The sequence below is a fragment of the Calliphora vicina genome, chromosome 2 (assembly GCF_958450345.1).
Source record: "Calliphora vicina chromosome 2, idCalVici1.1, whole genome shotgun sequence".
Classification (NCBI taxonomy): Eukaryota; Metazoa; Arthropoda; class Insecta; order Diptera; family Calliphoridae; genus Calliphora; species Calliphora vicina.
In genome coordinates this window covers 47245472-47273420 of record NC_088781.1, presented here as the reverse complement: position 1 = coordinate 47273420, position 27949 = coordinate 47245472, and the positions used below count along the sequence as shown (strand labels likewise).

At 29.9% G+C, this 27949-nt stretch overlaps 1 protein-coding gene across 5 annotated transcripts; it reads left to right on the top strand.

Annotated features, from left to right (window-relative positions):
* Positions 1 to 279: 279 nt before the first annotated feature.
* crol (crooked legs) lies at positions 280 to 27949 on the top strand. 5 transcript variants are annotated; one of them, XM_065502413.1, is made up of 9 exons: positions 280 to 837; positions 11572 to 11840; positions 18635 to 19075; positions 20996 to 21374; positions 21437 to 22708; positions 23240 to 23407; positions 23475 to 24212; positions 24319 to 24537; positions 25561 to 27949. In XM_065502413.1, the coding sequence occupies exons 2-9, from the start codon at positions 11634 to 11636 to the stop codon at positions 26265 to 26267; spliced, it is 4131 nt and encodes a 1376-aa protein (XP_065358485.1). In that variant the 5' UTR covers positions 280 to 837; positions 11572 to 11633; the 3' UTR covers positions 26268 to 27949. The 5 variants fall into 5 exon arrangements, with proteins under 5 accessions (XP_065358485.1, XP_065358482.1, XP_065358486.1 ...); XM_065502410.1 differs by having other exon boundaries at positions 284 to 837; positions 25543 to 27949; XM_065502411.1 differs by lacking the exon at positions 280 to 837 and adding an exon at positions 4072 to 4379 and having other exon boundaries at positions 25543 to 27949.

Sequence of the window (27949 nt, the reverse complement as noted above, 5' to 3'; positions counted from 1 at the left end):
GAAAATACACAAAAATTTGTTTAATTATTTTTTTTTTGTCTTAGACATTTCGTTTTGTTTTTTTCTAATTTTCTTTTGTTTGACGTTATAGGGAATGTATAATTGAGAACGTACTTTCTAATAATTGTACCTTGCTTGTTCTGCTATGGTTTAGAGGAATTTTTTTTTTGACATTTCTCTTTGTGGTCTTTCCGTTTAGTTATGAAAAAAATTCTTTAACACAAAGTCGCAGTTTTCTTATAAGTTGGTTGTTATTTTTTTTAATTCTAAATAAAAAAAATTAATGCAACTTAATCAAGAGTTAATAACAATTTATTTCAAAACATGCATATTTTTAAAATGTGTTATTACATGTATAATCAAAATATAAAACAGTTTTTCACGTGAAAATGAATATAACAAAGTGTTGCTATTAAAAAAAGTGAAAAAGCGAAAGCTCGTCTAAATTCTAATTGGTATTTTTATACAAGTTGAAAATAATTTAAATATGTAAATATATGTTATTATAAAATTAAAAATACAATAATTTTGCTAAAATTAACCAAATACTAAAAGTAATTATTACGTGAGACGTTGCTCGGGTTGCGGTAGCCATTATTTTTTTCGTATGTGTTTTTTTCTTTATGCCCGATTAGTTTTATAAATGAGTAAATGAGAATAGAAGAAAAAGAAAATAAGACGAAAAATAACAACTACAAACAAGCTCATATATACATCAATTGATTGTGTGTGGAGTAAGGAGTGGTACTGCCTGCATTCTAATTGGTATTTAAGAATGAACAAAGTGGAATAGAAAATTGAAAAGTATAAAATTTATTTAGCAACCAAATATTGCAGGTATGTACAAATAATTTTTATTAAAAATTTGCATTAATTTTGAACTATTTAAAATATATATTTGCGAAACATATGTTGGTTAAAAATGCGCGTAAAAATCGTTAATATTTTTTTTTTCATTGGACATGCGTTCTTAAAATTTGCATCTGTGTTGATATTTAGATTTCCCCCTTTTCGGGAAGTGTGATTAAACCTAAATATCTAAACTAAATTTTAAAGAAATAAATACCTATTTTGTAAAACTTTAAGGTCTAACTTTATAAAAAAAAGTATATGATTTTGTCAATAAAAACATTGGCTAAATATGTTTATTTATTGTATCTTGTTTAATTTCAATACCAAGTACATATTTTTTCTTTTATTTTTATATTTGTAAACAAAATAAATCCACTTTTGTCCCCTTTTTTAGAAAATTCCCCCAAAAACTACATTTAATAAACCAAATAGAAATGTCAAATAAGCGCAACAAACGTACTACACAACAACAAACAAAAATTCTTATTCGTTTTGTGCGCCTTCCCCAATAAGAAAAATAGAAACAAAACTATATATACATCCACAATGTTGCTAACTCTTCAGAAAAAGTAAAATCGTTAAAGTTATTATTAGTAAAATTTATATGTACATATTTGAAAAACGAACCATTTATCTAATACATACTAATATACCGAAAATTGTAAAATATTAAATATTTGCAATGGCTAATACCGGATCGTTACCAAATGTTTATGAGACGTACCTGTTTTTAAGCTGAATATGACGGTATATTTTATGTTTGTAGCCGGTCCATATATCCCGAGATATTGTCCTCCATAGTTCGAATATTCGATGTATTGTATTTTTGTTGGTATTTTTATACGATTTGGTCAATATATAAGTAATTGGATAGTTTTTTAAAATAGATTTTAATCAGATTTAAAATGTTGTGTTTTTATTCCGGTAATTTGTGGATCGTATTGTTACGTTTTCATCTTTTAAAAACTGTGGATTATTTCCTTTAAATAAACCGGATACTTTTGATAGTTTAAAATTTGTAACAACTCTTTATTTAAATTTATACGCAACAAAAGTTTAAAAAGTCTCTCAGTGTTTTAATACACGTTTGGTTTGGTGTTCTCACCAATTTATATAAGCTGCATTACCATCTAGAAAGCTCTATTTCTACAATGATCTCCAAACAAGAATATTTTTGTTTTCCAAAATCACTTTCTATTTTTTTTTATATTTTCTGTCCGATTGCAAAATGATGTATGAATGATTCGTAGAGGATGAAACTGAAATTTGTGACCATCCTGGTAGAATACAAGGTGATATACCGGAATCTTATATACCGATCGCCAAAGTATACTATATTTGTGAAAAAAAATTATTGTGCAAACAAAAATTTGTATGGTAGAAAAATTTTAATAGTTAAAATCTCAAATAGCACCCGGGTATATTGATGTATGAATCATGTATAGCCCCAAATAGCTTGGGAAAGTTGATTTCAACTTACTGACGGAATGACGGACATGAGTATATTAACTCCACCATCTATAATGATCCAGAATATAAATATTAATGGGGTCGCAAATTAAAAATGTATAAATTACAAACGGAATGGCAAACTAATATACAGTGGCGGCCATAAAAATGCAACTAGCTGAATTTTACAAAAGTTGTTAAACTAGTTTAAAATGTAAAAAAATATACATGTGTTTGTAATATTTTTTTATTATTGCTTTAAAAATGAGAAAATTATTTACATTGAAAAGAAAAAATTAAAAAAAAACTACATACAGGCAGATATTTCATTGGTCAAAACATATGTATGCAACAAATTGCTTCGAAAACATTTTCATGGCAAAACCATTATTTTTAATGACGACCACATTGGCGAGGCATTCAGGCTATCGAATTGGCAATAACATTTGCAGGAATAGCGTCCCAAGCATCTACCAATCTATGAAACATATTATCTGAATTAGTGCTATTTTCGTGATCGATTCTTTGATTCAAGATTTCCCAAAGGTTCTTAATGGGGTTTAGATCTGGTGATTGTGGTGACCATTTCATTATTTTTAATTTTCCCGAATTCAGAACATCGAAGGGCATTATTTTTGACTACTACAACGGATTACCAAACGATAACGGTGTCAAGCTTAATAGTTGTATGAACTCAGCAATTTAGCAGTGCGTGAGTATATTTCTTTTTTTTTTAGGTGATGAAAATAGTCAGGTTTTGTGGTAGACTTTTTTTGTGATCTGTTAAAAATTATTTTTTTTCTAAAATCACGTGTTTTAAACTACATTAATTTAATTTTAAATTCAAATGGGAATATTTTGCAATTGAAGAACACATGGAACAATATTGCATATTTAGTGTATATATTTAATTTTATATGGTATATCTAAAGGCGGCTAAAGTGGTATACTGTATCACATTAACCTTTCAAACAAATAATATTCCAAACAAAGTTGAAGTAAGAAAATGGGCAGCGGAAGATTTGAAGAAAGCTATCTGAGCTGTTAGAAACAATAGGATGGACATTATTTTAGCATCAAAGTCATTCAATGTTCCCTACACAACTTTCCAACTAATGTCCAGAAGCAATGAAAGTATTGAGCTTTTGGTAAGCTTTAGCAGTATCCAATGAAGTTGATTTAAATAAAACGCAACTCATTTATAAATTAAAAAAACTGCGTCGATTATATGGTTTATTAGTATACCATATTAACAGAACATGGTATTGCCCGCCAATTTTTTCAATGGCTGGTTTATGGATTTTTTCATTTTTTCTCAAATTTCTCTGAAACTTGAACTTACTACTTTTATACTTTCCTGGATGTATACATAACATTTGTAGTAGAACACCACCTGATATATAGTCAAATAAAAAATACCCGAACTTACTCTATTAAAATAGCCTTTTAAAAAACGTTTTATCTCCAGTCAGAGACCTAACTCAGTTGTCAAAAACCTATGTGGTGATAATGTATTATTAAAAAAAAAAAATGTGAAAACAAAAACTAGTATGTGTTATTATTTTTAGATTTTTTTTGCTTGAGTTTTGTTTTTATTGTTTCAGCTCTGTGTATTTCTCCATGGTTCTAGTTGATCCATTGAAATTTTTAGCGATTACATTATTTATAAAAGCACCAAGTTGACAATGTTGGCTGCTTGATGTATTTTCCCTCTTCTCTTTTCCAATAAGCACATATTATTATGTAGCGAACAACAACAATAAATACAACAAGAATAATAATAAGCAAATACCATCATAAAATTCATTGTGTGAGTCTTCGTGTTGTTCGTCTCTGTGTATTCGGCTACGTCTCGTCATCAACATTGTTCAGATTCGGTGCCTTGTAAAAAAATTCTCATTGACTTTAGCAGTTCAATATAGTCTACGCACCTTAAATCGCGCCTCACCTCCGCTTACGTACTGTGTGTGTTGTATTCATTTTATTCTACATACAAAATTAAAAAAAAAAATATTTTGATTTTTTTCTACTTTGACTGTTAAACATTCTTCGTTTTTGCAGACATCCACTAATTACTGGTATTTTTTTGTGTATTTAGGTAGAAATTAATAATTATGAATATAATAAAATAATACTTATGCATGTACAGATATAATATACTATATAAAAAAAGCTTTAGATATTATTCAAATGACGTATTATTTATTCTATAATAATTGTATACATATAACATATAGGTACAATTATTAAAGTATTGAATAATTTTTATTAACAGCTGCTTACAGCAATTTAAATATAATTTTAATTTAACGAAAAACTTATTTTTAATTAAATTTAAATTATGTATATGGAAAAAATTTAAAACAAAAAATTCTATATTCAATTTAATCAGTGCATTAAATATGTGTATTTGTCATATATATGTATAAAAAAAATTAAGAGAGCAAAGTGTAAATTAGAAAAAAATAAAAAAAACGAACAAAAAATTTCAATTGGAATAAAAATTAGACAAATAGAGGAGAATATATACAATATACGAAAGCTATACATATAAATAAATAATAAAAACACACACAGAGAAAAACAAACTAAAAAGTATAGCAAAGAGGCAAAATCAAGTCAGGCAAGCAAGAAGCAGGCAAACAGCAAGTAAAAACTTATGAACGTCATCGTGTCATTCTAAAGCAAAAGCAATAATTGTAAAAAAACAAACAGACAAACAAATTGTATATTTACGAGTAATGTCAGTGCTTTATTTATTTTTTATCATTTTATTTTTGTATTTGTATCTTGTCGTTTGAATGTTTTTCAAGTGTATAGTGTCTTTTCTATACATATTTTAATACATACATTTAAATTAACAAATTTGAATTAAAAACTTTTCTTACAACATATTGATATCTTATAATATAGTATGATATGCAAAATTTAGTTTGAATACATATTTTTAACTAGGTATGTATTTTATTAATTTACAGAGGATTTAAAGTTAAGAGGTAACATTTTAAAATTCAAAGATACGTTTTTAAATTATCGTTTCTAGTATATTTTCATTATTCATTTATAAGCCAATTTTTCAACCATATGTTAAAAAAAACACTTAGTGGTGGTTCTTATATCCAAATTTTTGTATTTAAAAGTCTTGTTCATAATCAATTGAAATATTTGTTAAAGATTTATAAAACAAATTTTGAGTGGAAATTAAATTAAAATTAAAAATTGATTATGAATAAGAGGGAAAATAATTTAATTTGCATTCTTCGCAGTTCTTAAAGTTTCATCATATAATAAAAGTAACCGAAACAACTAATGAGCAAAGCAAATAAGATAATCAATAAGAAATAAGATACAAATGTTGATTGATCTTAGGGCAAATTATACGATTCTTAAGCCTGACAAACATTTTAAGATTAATGGAGAAAGAAAAATTCTCAGATTCTTTAATGACATGATGAAACGAAATGAAAGTACATACTCAGAATTATTAATTAAAAAAATTAAATTTATTTTATAAATAAAAAAGACCAGATATTTGTTTTAAGCTGTCTATAAAAAATTCCAATTTTAAAAATTCCAATTTTCAGTTCTAGAATGCTTCTAGAAAATTTACTATTTTTTACAAAATCTACACCCCTGACTACCTGTTTTTTTGCGTGCGGTTAAAATTAAATGTCAAATCAATTTTTATAAAGATGTGTATTATAATCTGTAAAATAAAATGAAAAACGAATTAATTTTTCAATTTTCGAACACTCGTTTAATATAAGGATCTGTAGTATTTGGAATCAATCGGATCTTAAATTATTCTCATATTCCATTTCTACATATAAATTAAAAGTTTTACAATCTGCCCAATTATGAATAAAAAATTCCCCGGGAGTTTGTTCCCCGATAGTTTTTTTCCATTGAATTTGAATAGGAAAAATGGGAAAAAAAACTCCGGGGAATTTTTTATTCATAATTGGGCTGAATATCTTTCTTTTGTTAATGTTTGAATATAATTTTCTTGTAATCTGGTTTTCAGGATTTATAATTTTTACTTTTCAATTTAGCAAATTTTGTGTGGCTGGGGAGCCATTTGTACCCTAATATATTTAGGTTTTAAATTTGAAAAGCCCCGATGGCTTTTATGTATTGAAACTAGATGTGAATGCAAAACTTAGATTTTTTTTAATTCTCTATTTTCGACCATTGCCTAAAGTAGGTATGTCTATATTGATTTAAAAATGTATTATTAGTAATTTTTGAAGTCAGTTATTATCAAATATGTAAAAATATTACAACACATTTGTAAAAATTAACCCTTTTTTCAAACTCGTTTCAAAATTTTAACTTGGATTATTTTTCACCGCGGATGAAAAATTATTAACGTGTTATTTAGGCATGTATTAGAAATATAAGGATGTATTTAGATAAATATTTGGACATCCAGTTCTTTGTAAAACACGAAAGTTCCAAAATTTTAACTTAAATATTTTTAAACTGTAAGAGATAACATAGTGAAATTGGGGTTCCCCGATAGACTAGACCAGTGGTACGGGTTTATATTGTTTAGGTTACGAAGATTTTCGTCAACCCGAATGTAAACAATAGAGCGTAAAAATACAAATCTGAGTGTTTAGCACATTGAAATCTGTACATACATATTTGTACAAGTTACAAGCTGTACAAAGATTGGCATCCTGTATCTCACTTTGTATTCTAACAGGATTCATTCATAATTTTTCATATATAATTTTTCAATCGGACCAGTAGTTTAGAAGATTTCATTATATATATACATATGTATACATGAACATTACAATTTATACTGTATTAATCAAAAATAAAATCAAATCTAAACTTTTATGAAGAATTATGACTTTTAATAAGGGCCAGCAAACATTTTAGGATGCATTATTTTATATAAATGTCCATGGCGAAGTCGTTTTTATCAGTCTGCAGAGATTTTGAGATCCAAAAAAAGTTATGACCCTAATGAATACAATACCATATTTAAGGGGAGTATTAATAAATAAACATTAATTACAGTGAAATCTTTCTACTGTAAGCAGTCATTATCGCAAATAAAGCGAACTTCTGGCAAATATTTTTTTTAAATAAAGTTATATAGGTACTTGATTGGTAGCGTAACTTTATGGGGATGCTCAATGTTTACAATTAGTTTGGCCCATTGTATTTCTGTATATTTTTGAAGCATATTATACATACATACTGTGTAAATAATAGTGTTGTTAATCGAATAATCGAGCAAAAATATATTTTTTATTCGAATGAATAACATGATACAGTTTATAATAAAAAAAGTATTCGATTAATAAATGTCTATTAATCTCGAATAATTGACAATCCTAGTACATATACATATAAGTAAATATATATAATTCTGAAGATGTCATTTTATTTATAAAAAAGGTAATAAAGAATTGTTTCAAAATAATTAGTTTAAACTTAAGTAAAATCCAACACAGAAAACATTGTATGAAAATTATCAATGCTATAGTATTTATAATTTTGTTTCTACTTTGCTATTTATTTAGCAATTATGAAGTGCACTCTAATTAAAACGAAACCAAAGATATAAAACAAAATTAAACAAAAAAATACAATAAAAATGAATAAATAACAAAGCAGAATCTACAAAAATATACATGTATATTTATATGAATATATAAATGTATATATGGATGTATATTTAAATATGTATGTATGACCATATCAAACATTTATCACTCACTCTCTTCGAGCAATTAAAACAAAAATATAAAAAAATTGAAATTGAAATTTCTCACAATTTCATAAAACGTTTTTCATTAAAATTTTCTCTATCCTGCGCTTTTGCAAGTTGACTTGCATCATATGGTTGTTAGTTTTTGTGTCTATAATTTTGGAGCGCATTTTTAAACAAACGTCTCACGATTTTCTTGTGGGGGGATTTGTCCCATACACAAACAACCAAAGAAACAAACAATCAAACACTCACTAATATACTGCCTGCCAGCCAGCCAGCCAACCAACCAACCAGCCAATATAATGTGGAAGAATGATGTTTTTTGTTCTGTGCTTTTATTTCAGCTTTAGGCGGCGGCATTGGCAAGAGTGAAACGAAACCTTTGTGTTGGTTTTTTTCTTCTTGTTTGAAATTTAATGGAAATAAATAAAATACAATATATGATGAAGTAAATAAAGAAAGAACGAACGACGATAGAATAGATGTAGTGTGGTACAAAGTGCTGAGGAGAAGGAGGAGAAAGGTATGAAGTAAACTGAACGTACTAATGAATATGTTTTAAAACAACAATAATAACAAAAAACAAGATGTGTATTATCGTTATATGCCGATGTTTAATCTATAGAGCGAATATCGTTTCATTTTACTGCACTTTAACATATACAATTGCAATAATTCTCATTAGGTTTAGGTACAGTGGTTTTATTACACTATGCTACACCAAAAATATGCAGGGATTCTCATATGGGCAATTCCATATCATCGTACGTGACATTTGTAGGTACGCATATAGAGTGGAATAGATGTTGAAAAAATAAGAGTATCTGAAAAATAATTTGGTCTTTATGTTCCATTCAGGGGGTACTATATTTTAAAATAATAAAAAGTTCTATCGAAATATTGTTGTCCAAAATATCGATTTTTGAAGTACATGTAGAAATATGCGAAAATTTTCGAATCGTGAGGCGTTATGTTTTCTTTTAATTTCTTACTCTAAACGAAATATTTTTCCTTTATAATCCGTTATACAGTATTGGCCATAACTAAAGCAGCCCCTCAATTTCAAATCATAATTTTTTGGATAAAAACGGCTTTTTTGGGATGTATTTTGTATATATTTTATTAACTAATATTGTTAATGTTCATTTAATATTCATTTAGTAAAAGATAACTTTATTAAAAATTAATTTAAAATGATAAATCATATAAAAACTCAAAACGCAACGGACAAAACAAAAGCATCCTCTTATAAGATGTTTAAAAATTTGACTCGGTACTGCATATTTGCAATGTGAATTATAGGGAATCACAATGAATGGACTTAAAAATTCCAAAAGATAAAAATATAGGAAGACGTAGTGTGCAAAATTTAAGTTTTATACAGTTTATTGTAATAAAAACAATGGCATGGAAAAAGAACTCCAGTGAATTTAAAATTAAAGTTATTGAAGACTGGAAGACGGGTTTATCACGACATGAATTGAGTAAATAATTTTCAATTAACAGATCAGTTTTTTTCAGGCTCATTTCAAAGTTTTTGCAGACTGGTCGCATATCAACGGTGTATTCTGGAGAACGTCCGCGAAAAAAAACACGATATTATGATTCCTTGATCAAAAGAGCAATTCAAAAATATCCTATAGCATAATTTAGTCAAGTATGAGCAAGTTTAAGATTATGCGTTAGCGAAAGAACAATCCGTTGAAGAGTAGTAGAAGCCCGATTATTCAGCTGACGACTAGCAAAAAAAAAACATTTCTATCAGCTAAGAACAAGAAAGCTAGACTGAAATTTACCAAAGCCCACATCGACTGGAGTGTCCAAAAATGAAAGACAGTACTGTTCCCTGACGAATCCAAATACAACTTAAAAAGTTCCGCTGGAATAAGGCGTGTACGCAGACCAAAAGGAGAAAGACTGAATCCTAAGTATTGCAAAGGAACAATTAAACATGGAGGAGGCAATGTAATGGTCTGGGGTTGCTTTTCTGGTCAAGGATTTAGGCCAAATCATAAAATTTATGGGATTATGGATCGGTTCATGTACCGTGATGTATTGAAAGCTGTAATGTTGCCTTATGCCAGTGAAGAGATGCCAATTATAGGGAGCTTCCAACAGGATAACGATCCTAAGCACCCCTCCAAAGTTTGTAAGACTTGGCTACACAGCAATAAGATTCAAGTTCTTCATTGGCTTGGTCAATCTCCCGATCTCAATCCTATTGAGAACTTGTGGCACATTGTTAATATGAAAATAAATCGAAAATTGTTGAAATAAGGACCGATAATTTTCACGATTTATTTCATGCCGTTAAAATAGCCTGGGAAGGAATATCGAAAAACGCCATAAAAACATATTATCTTCTATGCCAAGAGATATTCTTATACCATCCAAAACAAAGTATTTGCAACAAAAAATTAACTAAAATTTTTTGTTTAAAGTGTATCCTTGAAGGGGTGCTTTAGTTTTGTCCGTTTCATTTTCTACCTTAAAATATTTTTTGATTTTAAGTTACCTCTTATAGAAAGGTTAACTTTGAAAGTATTTGTTTATCAATACTAAACATAGTAACAAATGAAAATAATACATAATAGATATTTAAAACTTTGATTACAAAAAAATACCATATGAAAAAAATTAATTGAGGGGGTGCTTTAGTTATGGCCAATACTGTATGTATATCTAAAATATTCTTAAATACAGAATACAATTATTTTTGTTGTAATTTTTCTAATTTTGTAATTCACTATATCGTATTATGTTATAATCTGTATCGTGAGCATTCACAATAGTGTTGTGTTGTTCAATTGAACAGTGAACAGGAAGAAGAGGTTGATTCGCAATCGTAATTCAAAAAGCGAATTAAATAATTCAGACTGCCGTGGAAACATGGCATAAAGCTTTTCAGTTTTCTTGTTTTGAAACTTAACTTTTGGAAATTCTTTTAGATAGCATTTAGTTGTTTGAAATTTATTAAATTTCCTTATTGTTTTCATCATTATTAAAAATCTTGTTCATAATAGGCAAAATAAGTTTTCGAAAGCAGTAGTAAGTCACCTATTCATTTTCTCAGAATAAAACGATTATGCCCAAATCCAATTCAGAATGCAGTATTTGGTTATTAAATACCACTGTCAACGGAACTAAATGACTCTATCATAAGAGTGAGTTAGTAAACAGATAAACCACATAATACAAATAACTTATAGTTATACTGTAGTAAAACTAATTTTTGTATGATAATTTTCAATATAACTTTAGGTTTAAACATAACTATACATTGTGATTATGGAGGTAAGCATTATTTAAGTAAAATTGAGATAGACAATTAGAAATTAAAACCAACAAATTTTGATTAATATAAAACTTAAAATGCAATGAAGCATACAATTGTGCTCATTCAATTAGAATATTGAAAAATTAAAAACTAGAATTGATTGATTAATTTATATAACTATAACATTTTTAATATGTATTTATGTATAACAAACAAAAACATCAATTATATTTTATAAACAAATTTTAATTTGTATTTTTAGCAAAACCTGTTAGTTGCGATAACAATGTTGCCAACTTTTACTAGGTTGCGGTTATTTAAAAAATGAATACTGATAATGCAATTGCTAATGCAACAACTCCTGGTGAGTCAACAACAGCGGCAACAGCAGCAACATTATCAAATACAACTACCACAACTGTTTCAGCAGTTGCAACATCAAATGGCTATGATCCGCAGCAGCAACAAAATCGTCATTCGCCTTTGCAACAACAACAACAGCAGCAGCAACAACAATCCCAATTAAATGAGGTAAAAAATATACTAAAAAAACATTTCTTGCATACTCTCAATACATTTGTAAATGTAGTCATTAATTCATTTTGTGTTTAAAATGCATATTTAATTTGTAAAAAAAAATGTCATACACTTACATTATTCTAAATTTGAATATTCATATTAGCATTCAAACCTAGAATTTGATTAACTTTTCAACTTTTATAATTAAAATCTTAAAATTGGGTTTATTAAAAACTATTTTCAACGTACGTACGTTAATTTATTAAAATTAGATCAAGAGTTAAAAAAAAAATCCGCCATAAAAGGTAGTAAATATGAAATTAGTTATTAAACAAGGCTTTGAATGTCCGCAATTCGAGATAATGATGATTAAAGGTCAGAAAAATCTTAGTTTTTCAAATTAAAGAGAATAATTTACTGGCCATAAAAAACCAATCAGTGATGACAAATCTTTCAGATTTAGAATAATTTAATATTTTAAACGGAGAGTTCGATTTGAATAAAATAGTTTCAACGTGCGAGAGATGGTTGTTCCGTTCAAAAGAGGTGATTTTGACACGGAAGACTAAGATCGCCCAGTCCTGCCAAAAAAATGTGGAAGACCAAGAATTGGAGGCAATACTCCATGAAGATTGTTGTCAAACTCAACAGGAGCTTGCAAAATCATTGAGAGCTACTCACAGCAGCAATTTTTGAAAACGTTTGCGACCAGCAGTATTCATCCAAAAGCAGGGAAATTGGGTATCATACGAATTTAAGCTAAGGAAAATTAAAATACGAGTTTGTATGTCTGAAATATTATTTGAATGCTATAAAAGAAAATCATTTTTGCACTGAATCATTTACCTGTGATGGAAATAAATCCAACCCGAAGCGTAAGAGATCATATGTGAATCCCATGCAAACTGCCGAATCGACACCAAAGCCAAATATCCAGGTCCTTCCAATTATGAGCAGCTGAAATCTGGCCTGAACATCACAGGGAACCAGTACCGAACTCAACATATTCGTTTGAAGCGAGCATTGACCGAAAAACGCCCAGAATATGTGGCCAGAAATGAAACCATAATATTCCATCATGACACCCACATATTGCAATGTCTGTTAAAAACTATTTAGAAGGATGTGGTTGGGAAGTTTTGCCACACCTGCTTTATTATCCGACTACTATTTGTTTCGATCGGTGCAGAATGCTCTATCTAAGACAAGCTTCACTTCAGAACAGAGTATCCGAAATTGGCTTGATTTGTTATTGGCCTCAAAAGATGAGGAGTTCTTTTTGCTCGGAATCCTAGTTTGAATAAATTTATATTGTACAAATGTTTCAAAATAAAAGCTAAACATTTTAAAAAATCCTGCATTTTTAAGTCATACCCAATATCTTCTAATAGATTCCGTATACATACATATATTCAAATCTTCTAAATCGGATTGAGATAAAAAGTTGTCATCGTTAAATTCAACAGCAACTAGTCTAAGCAGTGGGAAATTTTTATTAAAATCGGACTATCCGTTTAGAAATTACAGATTTATTGTTTTTGAAATTCCCATATTGTGCAGTGGTCGGCATACATTTTTCTATTGTAATTGATCAGATATTTATTGAGATTTTTGTTTCATATTTTATAATTTGTATGAACTTCGTTGACATGAGAGTTGTTAACATGTAAATAACCGATTTTATTCGACCCTGGTGGATATGAGTGCCGACCACTGCTTTACTGCTGATTCACAAAAGAATAAAAATATGAATAGAGGTGTTGGGTTATTCGGGGAATAACGCTTCGCAATTGTGCAAGACAGTTGAAAATAATTTAAGTAAAAAAAAAAATAAAAAATAATTTAAAAAAATATTTTGTTAATACAGAAAATACAGGTTCTCAAAGTAAAAAAAGTATATGGTGTAATCTTCAGTATAGAAATTTAAATTTATATGTACTATGTATATTGCAAAATTTCAAAACTATAAATGAATGGAAAACTTATGGAAATATGTTATGTATACTTTAATGAAATAGTTTTTGTTCTAATTGTTAGTATATCCTCAACTAAATGGGAACATTATCCTTAGAAAATAAAAACATATGTACGTATATGTATGTATTACAGAAACTTTTCCAAGTTAAACAGAGAATGATTTAGATTGTGTAGGAATAGGAAACATATTGAATGATTTAAAACAATGAACCCCTTTTCGTTATAATGAAATTAAAATCGATTAACATACTGAGTTGAGTAGTGGGTGGGGTATTTTGCTGTTCGCGTAACAAAGTATAATTTTATTATATAAATGCATACATAAATATCTATGTAAGGAGTGAGATCGAAAAATTCTTAACATACATATATGTTTATAAAAATAAAACCACTAAACTTACAGCTTTAATTTTTTTTTTATTTGATTGAAATTATTATTACAATTTACAAAAAAAATTATTTTTATAGTTTTAATCACTAGTGATGAAATTTTGAACCTTTTTCGGAAACCCTTCCATTAACGTTTTTATAGTGCTTTCTGTCACTTTGCTCGAACATGTAGTCCATCTCCGTTTAAAATCTACCACACTTTTGGACACCTTTTTTGTACTCTTCAATTCTCTTTTAACAAGAGCCCAATATCTCTCCACTGGCCTTAGCTCCGGGCAGTTTGGAGGATTTGCCTCTCTTGGTACAAATACCACATTATTGTTCTTGTACCACTCAAGGGCTTGTTTGCCATAGTGACAGGATGCCAAGTCAGGCCAAAAATAAGTGGACACATTATGAAGTCTTATGAATGGAAGCAGCCTTTTTTGTAAACATTCCTTGATGTAAATTTCGGTATTTATAGAGCCCGTTGTAACAAATGAGTGGCTTCTTTTGCCGCAACTGCATATTGCTTGCCATACCAAGAACTTTCTGGGAAATTTTGTCTGCTTTTGGGTCCTAAACTTTTCTTCAACATTCCCTCGAGCATCAGCAACATAAAATTTTTGACCTGGAAGTTGCGAAAAATCTGCCAGAACATACGTTTCGTCATCCATTATGCAGCAAGAATATTTTTTTATAAAACTTGACTTCAATTTCCGTGCTCTGTTTTTGGCCTCTAAATTTTTAGTAGCGTTCCTGTCAGGAACTTTTTGAGCCTTGTATGTTTTTAAACCTGCATTAGCTTTAACTTTTCGTACCAAATAGTCCGAGCACTGAGCTAACCGGGCTGCTTTCCTACCGGATGTGTTGGGAGCTCTTTTGAAAATGCGTTCTATTTTTTTGGCTTTAGAAACATCATGTGGACCATTCCTTCTACCTGAACCAGGTTTTCTATCAACTGACAAGTTCTCCCGGTACTGTTTAATAACATTGGAAACAGTTTGACGGCAGACCTTTGTATGCTTGGCCAACTTTTTGTAAGACCAAGTTGGGTTTTGTTGAAAATATTTAATAATTTCAGTACGCACTTTTTTCTGGTCACTCATTTTAATCAGATTAACAAAAAAATTAATATAATTGACATTACACATAATAACTGACATGTTTTTCAAAGGTAACTTGATCAAAAAAAAATTCAAATAATACTTGGGTTAAAAAATGTAATGAAAAACGTGTGTTAAGAATTTTTCGATCTCACTCCTTAGTAGGTACATAAGAAGATAACTACAAAGTTTCGCTGAAGTACCTACATATGTATCTAGAATATGAATTTATTAATTAGCATTAGCTTAAGTGTGAGTTTTAATAATCATTGCATTTATTTATGTTTGTCTACTATGTGTTTAGCTTAAAACTTATTTAAATGTTCATATAAAATGTATGTAATATAAATAGCATCATCTTCATTGATTATAACTTATAGATTGTTCTTAATTAAATGTATTACATATCACAAATAACGTGTGTGAGGAATAAATAAAATATCCATTGGCTAATGTATCCATATTTAGATTTAAGACCTTACATAATATTTAAGGTAAAATAAAACAATGTTCTAATTTAGTACATAAAGACAATATTAATTATTTATGTATGTATTTATTAAAATCGATGTGTCAATTACTTTTTATATGTAAACAAAACTTTGATGTCAGATTGATAACACAGTTATACACCATACTATTCAATGTTGTGGACTGTATATGTCAAGATGGTGCAGAAGCAGAATACAAAAGGAAATCCAAAAAACCAAGACTTAGAAAAAATCCTAATTTTTAAGTTTAACTTAACAACTTAAATAACTACATCTAATTAACTTGAAAATTTACACACGTATCAAAAAATAATAGGGATGATTTAGTTTTATTTTTAGAATTTTAAAATTTAATCCATAACATATAGCTCATTTGCTGCAACAATGTCATAATTCAAAAAAAATCGTTTCGAGAAAAACGGCTTTGAATGTTTTGATATTTTACTATTTCTTAAATAAATTTTCAACTAGTCATGCGATTTCAGAAATAAAACCTCATTTAAACAGTAGATGTTAATAACTTTCTAATCTGTATTTAAGCCAAATTTTTACTTGTTAAATACAAAAAAAAAAACACTCTCACACAAAACATAATTGACTTTTTGAAAACTGATAAAACTATATGAAAGACTATAGAACGGCGCATATTATGTATTACTCAGTTAAAAAAACACGGATTTTGAGTTATGACGTTGTTGCAACAAATGAGCGATATGTACCTTGATTTTTCTATGCTATATTAGTATTTGGTAGATGCTCACTTCATTTTAATTTACTCCTTGCATCTGCGTTGCATAGTATAAAATACCACGCTTCCTGGATTTTTTGCCTCTTATCGTCTTTGTTTTTACTCTTATATGGCCCGATTTTATTTTTAAGAACCCCACACAAATGCTCAATGTGATTTAAGTCCGGAGGCTGGGAGGGCCAATCTAGGACACGCACCTTGTTCTCTTGAAACAATAACTTAGCAAGCCTAGAGGATTGCTTCGGGTCGTTATCCTGCATAAACTCCCAGACAATAAGCATTTCCACTTCGACAAATGGTAGCATTTGATTCTTAAGTAATCTACTGCACACATTTTTTCTTTAATCCAAAATTTGATGAAACCACCATATTTGACAGTCTTTTTTGTGTAGCTGAAGATAAATTCAAACAATTTACCATCAGACCCAAACAAATTAATTTTGGTTTCATCCGACCACAATACATTTTTCCAATTTTCCCGAAGGAGTTGTTAATTGGCGAATTATATTATGCTTACTTAAATAAATGTACTTTTCTGGGACTTCGTTCTTTTAATCCAGCTTCGATAAGTCTATTCCTTATTGTACGACTTATAAATGATGCACAAATTATTTTTAACGGAAGTTATTACTATAAGTTGGTCCAAGCATGCTGAGGTTTTTCTCTTTCTTCCTCGAGATTCATATCTTTTTCTAAAGTGAAGTGCAATGAAAACTTTTTTTTTTGCAAAACTTTAATATTTCTGCCATTTCAGGAATAGATGTTCCGTCTTTTTTTAAGCTTACAATAAAATCTTTCTGAGCTTGAGTAGTGTGAACACCTCCACCCATTTTTAAACAATAATTCAAATAATTTAATTTCAAAACTAAAATCGAAAGAAAAATGTAATTCTACAAACTCTTTTTTAACGTCAAACTTTTGAGAATGATTTGAGGATAATTTGTTTATCCAATTTCTAATAATTAAAAATATACATTGGGGTGGGTCAATTTGTTCGGGTGAGAAAAAACGTGACAGGCGTATAGCAAAATTGGAATCTACACAAAATTCTAAGACAATTACCAAAAGAAAGTATGGGTTTTAAAAGTAAAACCAGCTCCCGCCGAGAGACATAAAGATTTTTGATTTGTTTTTAAAAATTTATTAATGAAGTCTCTCAGTGGAAGCTAGGTTTTTGATTTTAGACCCATAGTTTATTGGGGAAATTTTCTAAGAATTTTTCGTAGCAAAAAAGTGTTTGCTATACGACTGTTGACCAAAAAATTTGACCCACCATAATATATATTTATTCTTAAATTGTTTTCAGCCCTTAATTCTAAATTAATCGTCAATGTATTGTATATAAGTATGTATATTTCTCGGAATCAGGCCTTACTTCAAGCCCCATTTTTACAATGTCTAGCTATTTTTTTAACCTAAGTTATACTGACCGCTTTCATACAAACATTATTTTAACAGAGAGTATAACTTTAAGTTAAAACTTAAACAGACATCGTGAAAATGGGGCTTTAGGTAGATTTATTCAATAATCTGATATTTGTATTATATTCCCGATATATGTATTTAATAGTGATAACAGTTAAACATACGATTAACACTACATACTATGTATATTCACGACATTTGCGATTACAAAACACACACACACACTTTATTTCCATTGTATGTAATACCTTATGTGTATATGGTGTATAAATATGTACATTAGTTTTCAATTAACATGCACTTTATATACTAAATTCATTTACATCGCATAATAAATAATTAATTACTTACATTTTTAAAGTATGTATAAAGCAAGAAACAATAAAAACAATGAAGAAAATCCCATAAGATGTATATTGTTTTCATAATAATCTTAACACATTACAACATACATAATTTGAAATTGTCGTAAAACTAATAATATCAAAATTATTGTTGAAAAACTGATTCTGAAACAAAACCGAAAAACAATTTAAACTTTAAAAATTTGTGTGCGAAAATCACTAAGATTTCAAATTTTTGTTTTTCATACAAATATTTTTAAAAATTGATTTCCGTTCGTGTTTCTGAATCAGGCCTTTAAAATACATATACTTATAAATTGAATGTAAAAATTTAAAAATGTTACAGTCGCGTCATATTTTAACTATTGTCCAACAACCAAATCAAACATCTCCACACTATATGTCTACGGCGAATGTTAATAGTAACCAAAGTGGTACTACGGGTGGTGGCATAAACCACATAACGACCACACCGATACCCTTAACAATGTCCTCGGCGACGGCAACAACACCATCAACAATCGTTGAGCATAAACATATAACTTCCACAAATCCGACAACAACAACACCATCTACTGGGGATGTGGCTTCTAGTTCAGTTGTTGTACCCATGAGCACCACTTTAGTGTCAGCACATGATACACATTTGCTGCATCATCATCACCATCAGCATCATGTACATCATCATGTAAATCAAGCTGCAGGCTCGCCTTTGTTGCTTAGTAGTGCTGGTCCTACAACTCCAACGCCTACAACGGGAACACTTTTAGCCAATAATTCACAAAATGTAAGATCTAAATACATATAAGAATATTTAGCATAAGTATGTAAGTTATATACGAATCGGAATCGTATCCCACACACGTATTCTTTGTGATATATAAAATATATAAGAAAAAGTGTCAAAGTAAAACTTTATTTAAATCTTAAATTTTCTATAGATTTGAACTGAAATTTGTAAATCTGAATATGTAATGGGAAACTTTTTGTTTGCTCCTATATATGTCAATATATCGGAGACGGTAAAGATTATAAGTTATAATTTTAAACTTGAATTTTAATAATTATTTTTCAAGTAAAATTTTTTTCATTAGAAAATAAAAATTAATATTGTAGGAAAATTGGTATTGTATTGTGGAACTAATCACCCTTATTCTATTTGGCGTCGTCGACATGGTCGTCAATATTGAGTCAAAATATGGTATATTTTTCTCCGATATCGATAACAATTGGTAACTTTTGACAGAATTTTATACTATTATTAGTCGGGTTAAAGTACAAAACAAATGTTATCGATATCGGCGTAACATATATGTACCATTTTTTGACTCAATATTGACGACGATGTCGACGATGCCAAATAGAATAAGGGTGAATACTAGTTCTAGAACGAATGAATATAGCTAATACTCATTCTTGTTTGGCGTCGGAAAAACTTAATCTTGTTTGACGTAGTCACCTCCAAGAAGATTTGCAGAGCTAGCACACGTTATTTAGAAAGGTTCTGCAACCAGTTCCTTAATGAATGATTTTTTGTTTGAAATTGTAACCCTCGGAACTAGTTCTAGAGAAAATTTATGAAGCAAATACACATTCTTAGAAGTAGTTCTAGAACCAGTTATTCCGTCGTTGATTTATCTTTGAAATTGTCACGCTACGAACTATTTGATGAGGCATTTTTATTACTTCTATGGTTAATTTACCCTTAGAGGTCATATATTAATCGAATATATTTTTGAATTCATCGGCCATTGCTTAAAAAGATTTGAAAAGATTTTGAAATAATATTCTATTATTTCCAACATTTCCAGAACAATTCTCCAATTCCTTGATTATATACATATTATATGTATGCATATTTAATTTTTATTACTTATTAGCTGACCGCCCCCCGGCTTAGCTCGGTAGCTATTTACTAATGATTTGTATTTCATATACCACTAATTAGGAACTTTCTAAAGTAAGCGTAGGTTAAGTAAAAAAAATTGAGTAGTGAAAAAGAGGCAGTATTGTTAGCTCTTCAAGGCAGTTATATTTAGTTTTTTGAGTTTTCATAAAATTGTCCCACAATAAATGAGAAGTGAAAAGGAGGCAGTGGTGTTAATTCTTCAAGTTTCTCCAACAAATTTATCTTATTACGAAAAATGAGAAATGAAAAGGAGGCAATATATTAAAAACTTAAAATTTACGCGTTTTGCGAGGAATTTTTGAATTTTTTTCTTTAAGAACCATCTCATGAAAATTTCGAATCGAATAAAACCAATTTAAAATTAGTAGCAAATAACAGTATAGTTCCATAACAACATTATGGAAGTACTATTTTAGAATGACAATAGGTTAAAAGTTAGGTTAAAAGGCAGCCGCATGATGAAGACAGGAAAGGGAGCAGCTCACTTGAGTCCAATCAGTTTCCAGAAGTAATTTCGAGTTCAATAGTTCCAAGGATATCATAAAAAATCTAAAGTGATTCTGATTACACTCGTTCTAGAACAAGTTGTAACAATTTTCGTGGGTCCTTGAGTTTTATTTTTTGTTCTTAGGCTTTTTAATTAAAAATTAAGATATATAAATAATTACGTATTCTGAAAATAACATCGGTGTAATCAATTCATTTTTCCTGTTATTCCTTGTATTTGATTTTTTTTTGTTAATCATTATTTTCTGTACCTGCAATATATAAATCATTTTGTATGTCTCATTTTTTCAGTTGGGTAAATATTGGGTTGTGACAAACTTGTTTCAAGGAGCACCAGGTCAACCGGCTCAATATAACGAGGCAGGTATAACGCACACACAAACATCTATAGCAGGAGTGCCTTCATCAACATTAGTGCGTGCGATATCCACAACTGCCGGCAGCCCAACCGTGGTTACAAAAACCGAGGCAGTTTCTAGCAGTGCGGGAACGCTGCAAATACCACAAACCCAAATGTTATCTCAAGCGGGAATAGGACAACAACTGCCAAATGGCACAATTATAACAACCCAGGCACAGCAGCAACAACAACAACAGCAGCAGCAAAGACATGTAGCAGAACATCAGCAGCAGCAACAACAACAGCAGCAGCAACAATTGCATGTTCATGGTATGTTTTTCAAACACTACAAATAATAATTATATTTAACCTCTTGTCATATTCTTATCAAGCCTTAAATAATGCAGAGGATAATCGCCAGCAACAACAACAACAGCAGCAACAACAAATGAGCCAACAACAGCAACAACATGTTGCTGTTTTACAATCAAGCGATCAAGTCATAAAAGACGAAAAACCTTTCGCTTCCAATGGCAAAATAACTGCAACCAATCAACAGATCATTATGCAGCACATATCAACTGCAGCATCCTCTGGCAGTCCGGCTACCTCTGGTGCCACTACCATAACACTAGGTGCACCCAAAACAGAAATTAAAGATGATGGTAGCGTAGTCATGAGCGGAAAATTACATCCCGGCATTGAAATGTATAAAGTAAATATCGAAGATATATCTCAACTATTTACCTATCATGAGGTTTTTGGTAAACTACACGGTGATGTTATGAATCATCCCTTGGCAGCAGCCCATGCATCCTTACCAGCTGCTGCAAATAATAATATTGCTTCAGCGGTTTCAGCCACTACCACAAGTGCGGCTGAGGTTAATAATACAACTAGTGTAACTATGGTAACCAATAGTGTCCCTATAACAGAATCCACCAGTACAAGTACTGTAGGTTCCGGAGGTGTGGTTGCTACAACCAGTGCAGCGGCTAACTTAACAACAGCCATTGCTACAAACGCCAATACTGCAGTAACTGCTACTGCAACGACAGCTGGTGTAACTGCTGGAGGCCTGCTAATGCCGAAAATGGAAGGGGGTATTGCAAATGTAGACCAAAATACTGTTACTTTAGCGCCCGACGGCACTGTAGTGTCTACCGGGGAACACGTTTGCGACATATGCGGAAAAATGTTTGCCTTCCGCTATCAATTAATCGTTCATCGTCGTTACCACACTGAACGTAAACCTTTCAATTGTCAAGTCTGTGGTCAGGGCTTTTTTACCTCTCAGGATCTTACACGGCATGGCAAGATTCATATCGGTGGACCAATGTTTACTTGTTTGGTGTGTTTCAATGTTTTTGCCAACAATGCCTCTTTGGAGCGTCACATGAAGCGCCATTCGACGGACAAGCCATTTGCCTGCACGATATGTCAGAAAACATTTGCCCGCAAAGAACATTTGGAAAATCATTTCCGCTCGCACACTGGCGAAACTCCATTCCGGTGCCAATATTGTGCTAAAACATTTACACGCAAAGAGCACATGGTAAATCATGTGCGTAAGCACACGGGAGAGACTCCGCATCGTTGCGAAATCTGTAAGAAATCATTCACGCGCAAGGAGCACTATGTTAATCACTATATGTGGCACACTGGTAAGTACACGGAATTAAATATTTATTTGTTTACCTTCTGATATTTAAGTTTTAAAGCATAGAATAAGAAACATTTATCTTGAAATAGAGAATTTGCTCGTTCGGCTACTGAAATTACTGTAGGACCTAGAAGATACTTATGGACAAATTTGTTTACTTATGGACAAATTTGTTAAGTTTAAAAAAAATCACATCTTCAGTTAGAAAAATACTTTCTCATTTAAAATCGCAAATTGGTTCTGAATTTAGTTGGAATTCGGTTGGAAATTGAATTTAGATGGTTTGTATTTCTTGTCGGGTTGGGATAAATATTTGTTAACGCGAATTTTTTCACCAAACATTTTATTTAACAAAAAACGGAAATTCTGACCTATAAAATAATATTTTTTTACACAGAAAAACTTTTTACGAACAAATATGCTTTTTTAAATTGAACTTATACGATGTCACTGCCAATACGGAGGTTAAACTGAAATGACATACTACCGAATTTATAGAGAATTCAAAATTCAAACTTTATTTTAATTTCAGGTCAAACACCTCATCAATGTGAAGTATGTGGTAAAAAGTATACACGTAAAGAACATTTAGCAAATCATATGCGTTCACATACAAATGATACACCATTTCGTTGCGAAATTTGTGGCAAAAGTTTTAGTCGTAAAGAGCATTTTACTAATCACATATTATGGCATACAGGTTTGTTAATAAACTTTCTATTTAATACCAGAAGCGACATTTATCATTTAAATAATTTATGTTTTAGGAGAAACTCCTCATCGCTGTGATTTCTGTTCGAAAACTTTTACGCGTAAAGAACATTTATTGAATCATGTACGTCAACATACTGGGGAATCACCGCATCGTTGTACATACTGTATGAAAACGTTTACGCGCAAAGAACATTTAGTCAATCATATACGTCAACACACTGGCGAAACACCCTTTAAGTGCACTTATTGCACCAAAGCGTTCACGCGAAAAGATCACATGGTCAATCATGTGCGTCAGCATACCGGCGAATCGCCACACAAGTGTACATTCTGTACGAAAACGTTTACGCGCAAAGAGCACTTAACGAATCATGTGCGCCAGCATACTGGCGAGTCACCGCATCGTTGCAGCTATTGCAAAAAGACTTTTACACGGAAGGAGCATCTTACGAATCACATACGTTTGCACACAGGTGATTCGCCGCACAAGTGTGAATATTGTCAGAAAACCTTCACACGCAAGGAACATCTCAACAATCACATGCGTCAACATTCTAGTGATAATCCACATTGTTGCAATGTCTGCAATAAACCATTTACGCGCAAAGAACATTTGATAAATCACATGTCCCGCTGCCATACGGGTGATCGGCCATTTGCCTGTGAAACATGTGGAAAATCATTTCCGCTCAAGGGTAATTTACTCTTCCATCAACGTAGTCATACTAAGGGTCAAGAAATGGAGAGACCATTTACGTGCGAAAAATGCCCCAAAACATTTATTTGCAAAGGTAAGCTAGTGTTGGAATGTGTTTATAAAAAAATTATATACTAACTTTTTTTAAGGTTTTCAAAATCATTCATTAATTGTTTAATATAAATTTCATTTAATTTTAGGACATTTGGTATCCCACATGCGATCTCACTCCGGCGAGAAACCGCATGCTTGTACTTTATGCAGTAAAGCGTTTGTCGAAAGAGGAAATTTGAAGCGTCACATGAAAATGAATCACCCAAATGCTCCAATGCCACCACCCCCAGTGCCACATCCAGTTATACCAGCAGGAGTTTTGCCTCAAATTAAACAGGAAATTAAACCAGTTATCAGTGAATTAAGTAAGTTTAACTAATTGTTTTTTATATCATTCATCAATAACAGGTATTTACAGAAGACAATTCTGTGCATTAATGCTTTTTAAAATATTTTTAAATCCAATTCAAGAAATCATTTTGAAAAATACATTTCATGTTTACACGTTGATGTTTTTCTGCAAATTTTATTAATTTTATATTTCACACAAATCAAATTGTTTATGTCTCTTCAATAAATGGAAAATTTTGTTAAATCTCGATATAACACAAGTAATAAGTTTTACGAGAAATCGGAAGTAATGTTTACAAATGTTGATATCTCACAGATTGGACATATATATGTTAAGTTTCCATAGTTGAAACAAAATGTAGACTTTTCAAACTTTCGATTTTTAAAAATTAGATTTTCGAACTTTTGAATCTCTTAAAATTTTTGACTTTTATTTTTTTTTTGTGAAAAATATATGATTGTTGGATTTATTGATGAGAAAAACGCATTTTATAAAATTTTTACAATTAGAAATAAAACAAGTAAGAGAGCTATTTCGGCTGTGCCGAATCTTATATACCCTTCACCAAATTATATTTTAAAATAAAAATTTAAATAGCTAATGACGCTTTTTGATAAATTTATCAGTTATGAGTATTGTTTTTGTTAAGAATATCTAAAAGAAATACAAAATTTATCAACTTTTTTGATTTTAGTCTCTTTTCATTGCTTATTTTGATATGGAAGCCTTTAAAAATGTATACCAATATATAAAGGAAATTTAGTTCTTAACAAAACATGGTTTTAATTATTCAAATCGGATAAAAATTGTAAAAGTTATTCAAGTTTTCATTAACACCTTATTTAGTATTTTTTCACCAAAAATGGTTTTCAATATTTATCTTAAAGTAAACTTTGTGAAGGGTATATAAGATTCGGCTTAGTTTTATAAAAGCAGTTATTTTGACTTCCTATTTTAACATTTAGTACGTACTTTTATTTATTATTTTATTAAAATATAAATACATCTTAAACATTAGATCCTCTACAAACTACAGCTCCAACCATGCATACCATACAACAAATAACAGCAGGAGCAGCGGCAAATACAGTGCAACTAACAACGGGTTTGACGCCTTTAGTGACGTCAACTATAACATCTCATGCTACACAAAAACAAGCGACACAGCCGCAAGCTCAAGTGCAGCAACAACAGTTGCAACAACAGCAGCAACAACAACAAGTAGTAACAACACACCAACAACAGCAGCAGCAACAACAACAACAGCAGCAGCAGCAACAACAGGTGACAGCACATCAACAAGTTTTACAACAGCAGCAACAACAACAACATCAGCAAAATCAATTATTACAATTGTCTATACAGCAAGCAGCTGCGGCTGCAGCTCATCAGCAAATACAACAACAACAGCAGCAACAACAGCAGCAGCAGCAACAACAGCATCAAGAGCAACAACGCCAACATCATCATCAACAACAGCAGCAGCAACAACAACAGCAGACACAACAGCAAGCCCATCATCAACAACAGCAAACAGCTTCAAATGTTACTGTCGTTGCTGCCGCTCACCAACAGCAGCAACAACAACAGCCATCTCAACAACAACAAACACAAAGTCAACAGCAACCACCACAAGTGCCAATCGCTTTAATACAAACCGATCAGGAAGCTTTGGCCCGTGCCACAATGCAACAATTGCAGCATATGCCCGCTAATGTTGAACAACATCCCGTTGTTTACTAACAAAAACATCAACAGCAACAGCAAAATAACAATTTAATTACTTGGTAGCAAATCATTGAATCACACAAAGTCTATAAGTTGTTTTCTGTTTAAGAAAGGTAATTATTTTTAATTAATATTATTTCAATTCTCGAAACTGTGATCCACCAGTTTTTAAAATTTCTAGTTCACATACATACGTGTCGACAAACTTTTTTGACATTTGCTATTTTGCGAGATTGAAATAAAAATGCAATACATATTATATGAACGTTTCTGAATAGAATTTCTTAATTTTCACAAGAAATATGCAAAAAATTATATAATGAATATAGCAACATTCGGAAAATCATTTTAACACGTAGTTCAAAGCCATTTTTTTTAGTCGTCAAGCTTGTCGTCATATACATATATTTGAATGTCTAATGGGCTCGTAATACTTTGGTTATTGCTTCTTTTATATTATTATAAAGAAAATATATTTCTTTTGTTAGTTTCTTAACTTGTACTTTTTAATTTTTGGTTTATAAAACCAAATAAATAGAAACTTGTATTTCGTTTGAGCAATTTAATGAATTATACTACGAAACTACTTTTTAAGTTTTTGTAATATTTCAATGACTTTAAAAATACAAAATATTTAGAGTTAATTAAAAGTATTTATTTCGTTTTTGCTGTTGGGTAATGGTTTTTTTTTTTATTTTCAACATGTCAATGTATTTGTATGGGTCGACAATTAATTTTTGAAACTAAAACTTGTATAATATATTTTAATATATTAGTTTATTACTTTAAAATTGTTGTTTTCTATAAAACATATACATACTATAATATTTTTATTAAAGGAAAATATAATTTTATATATAAATATATATATACATACATATATATTTTTTATTTTAATCTTAACACGACTTTTCCATTTGTGTTCTTTATAATTTTGTTTAATGAAATGCAACAAATGTCAAAATTGTATCTAAAGAAATTTGTTTATACTTAATATTTATAATGTTTTCGTTGATTTTTGTGCAATAATGCTTTCTATTCATGTTTAATTTTTATAATTATTTCCACAAACTAAAATTATTAAAATTAATTTTCGATTGTATAATTTTGCTATAGTTTATAGTAGCTGGGCTACTATTGTTGAAAGAATTTAAAAAATTTTAAAACATTTGATTATTGTTTTAATTAACGGCAGTTATAAAGGCCATAATAATCATTATTAGAAAAATATGCAGTAGTTTTTTTTTATTAGAACACAAATGGTTGAAATGTTTGTAATAACCCCATTGTTTTTTTTTTAACCTTAAAATATGCTTTAAATATTTTTAAAATTATTAAATGATATGTACTACATACAGCATAATATTAATACATACTTTGAAATATATTATAAGAGATATATAATTAAAACAAAAATAAAAACTATTAGATTTTAGAAAAACGTATTTATATAAATATATTAAATTAACAATAAACCCAAATGAATTAAATGCATAATAATCGAATTCATCAACCACAATTTTTGTTTAAACTCATTTACCCCCCAAAATAAATATATGGTTATTTTCATAATTAATATTGATTTCTATTTTTTTTTTTCAAATTATATTTTTAATCTCTCACAAGTTCACTTATGTCATAATAAAAAAAATAACAAATATAAGTTGTTAAATGCAAACAAAAAACACTAAAAATAA

Coding starts and splice junctions, on each gene's coding strand:
- crol (XM_065502410.1), top strand. CDS start 11,634: ATGAATACTGATAATGCAATTGCTAATGCAACAACTCCTGGTGAGTCA. Junction 22,709..23,239: donor TCACTATATGTGGCACACTG/GTAAGTACACGG, acceptor TTTTAATTTCAG/GTCAAACACCTCATCAATGT. Junction 24,538..25,542: donor ACCAGTTATCAGTGAATTAA/GTAAGTTTAACT, acceptor CTTAAACATTAG/ATCCTCTACAAACTACAGCT.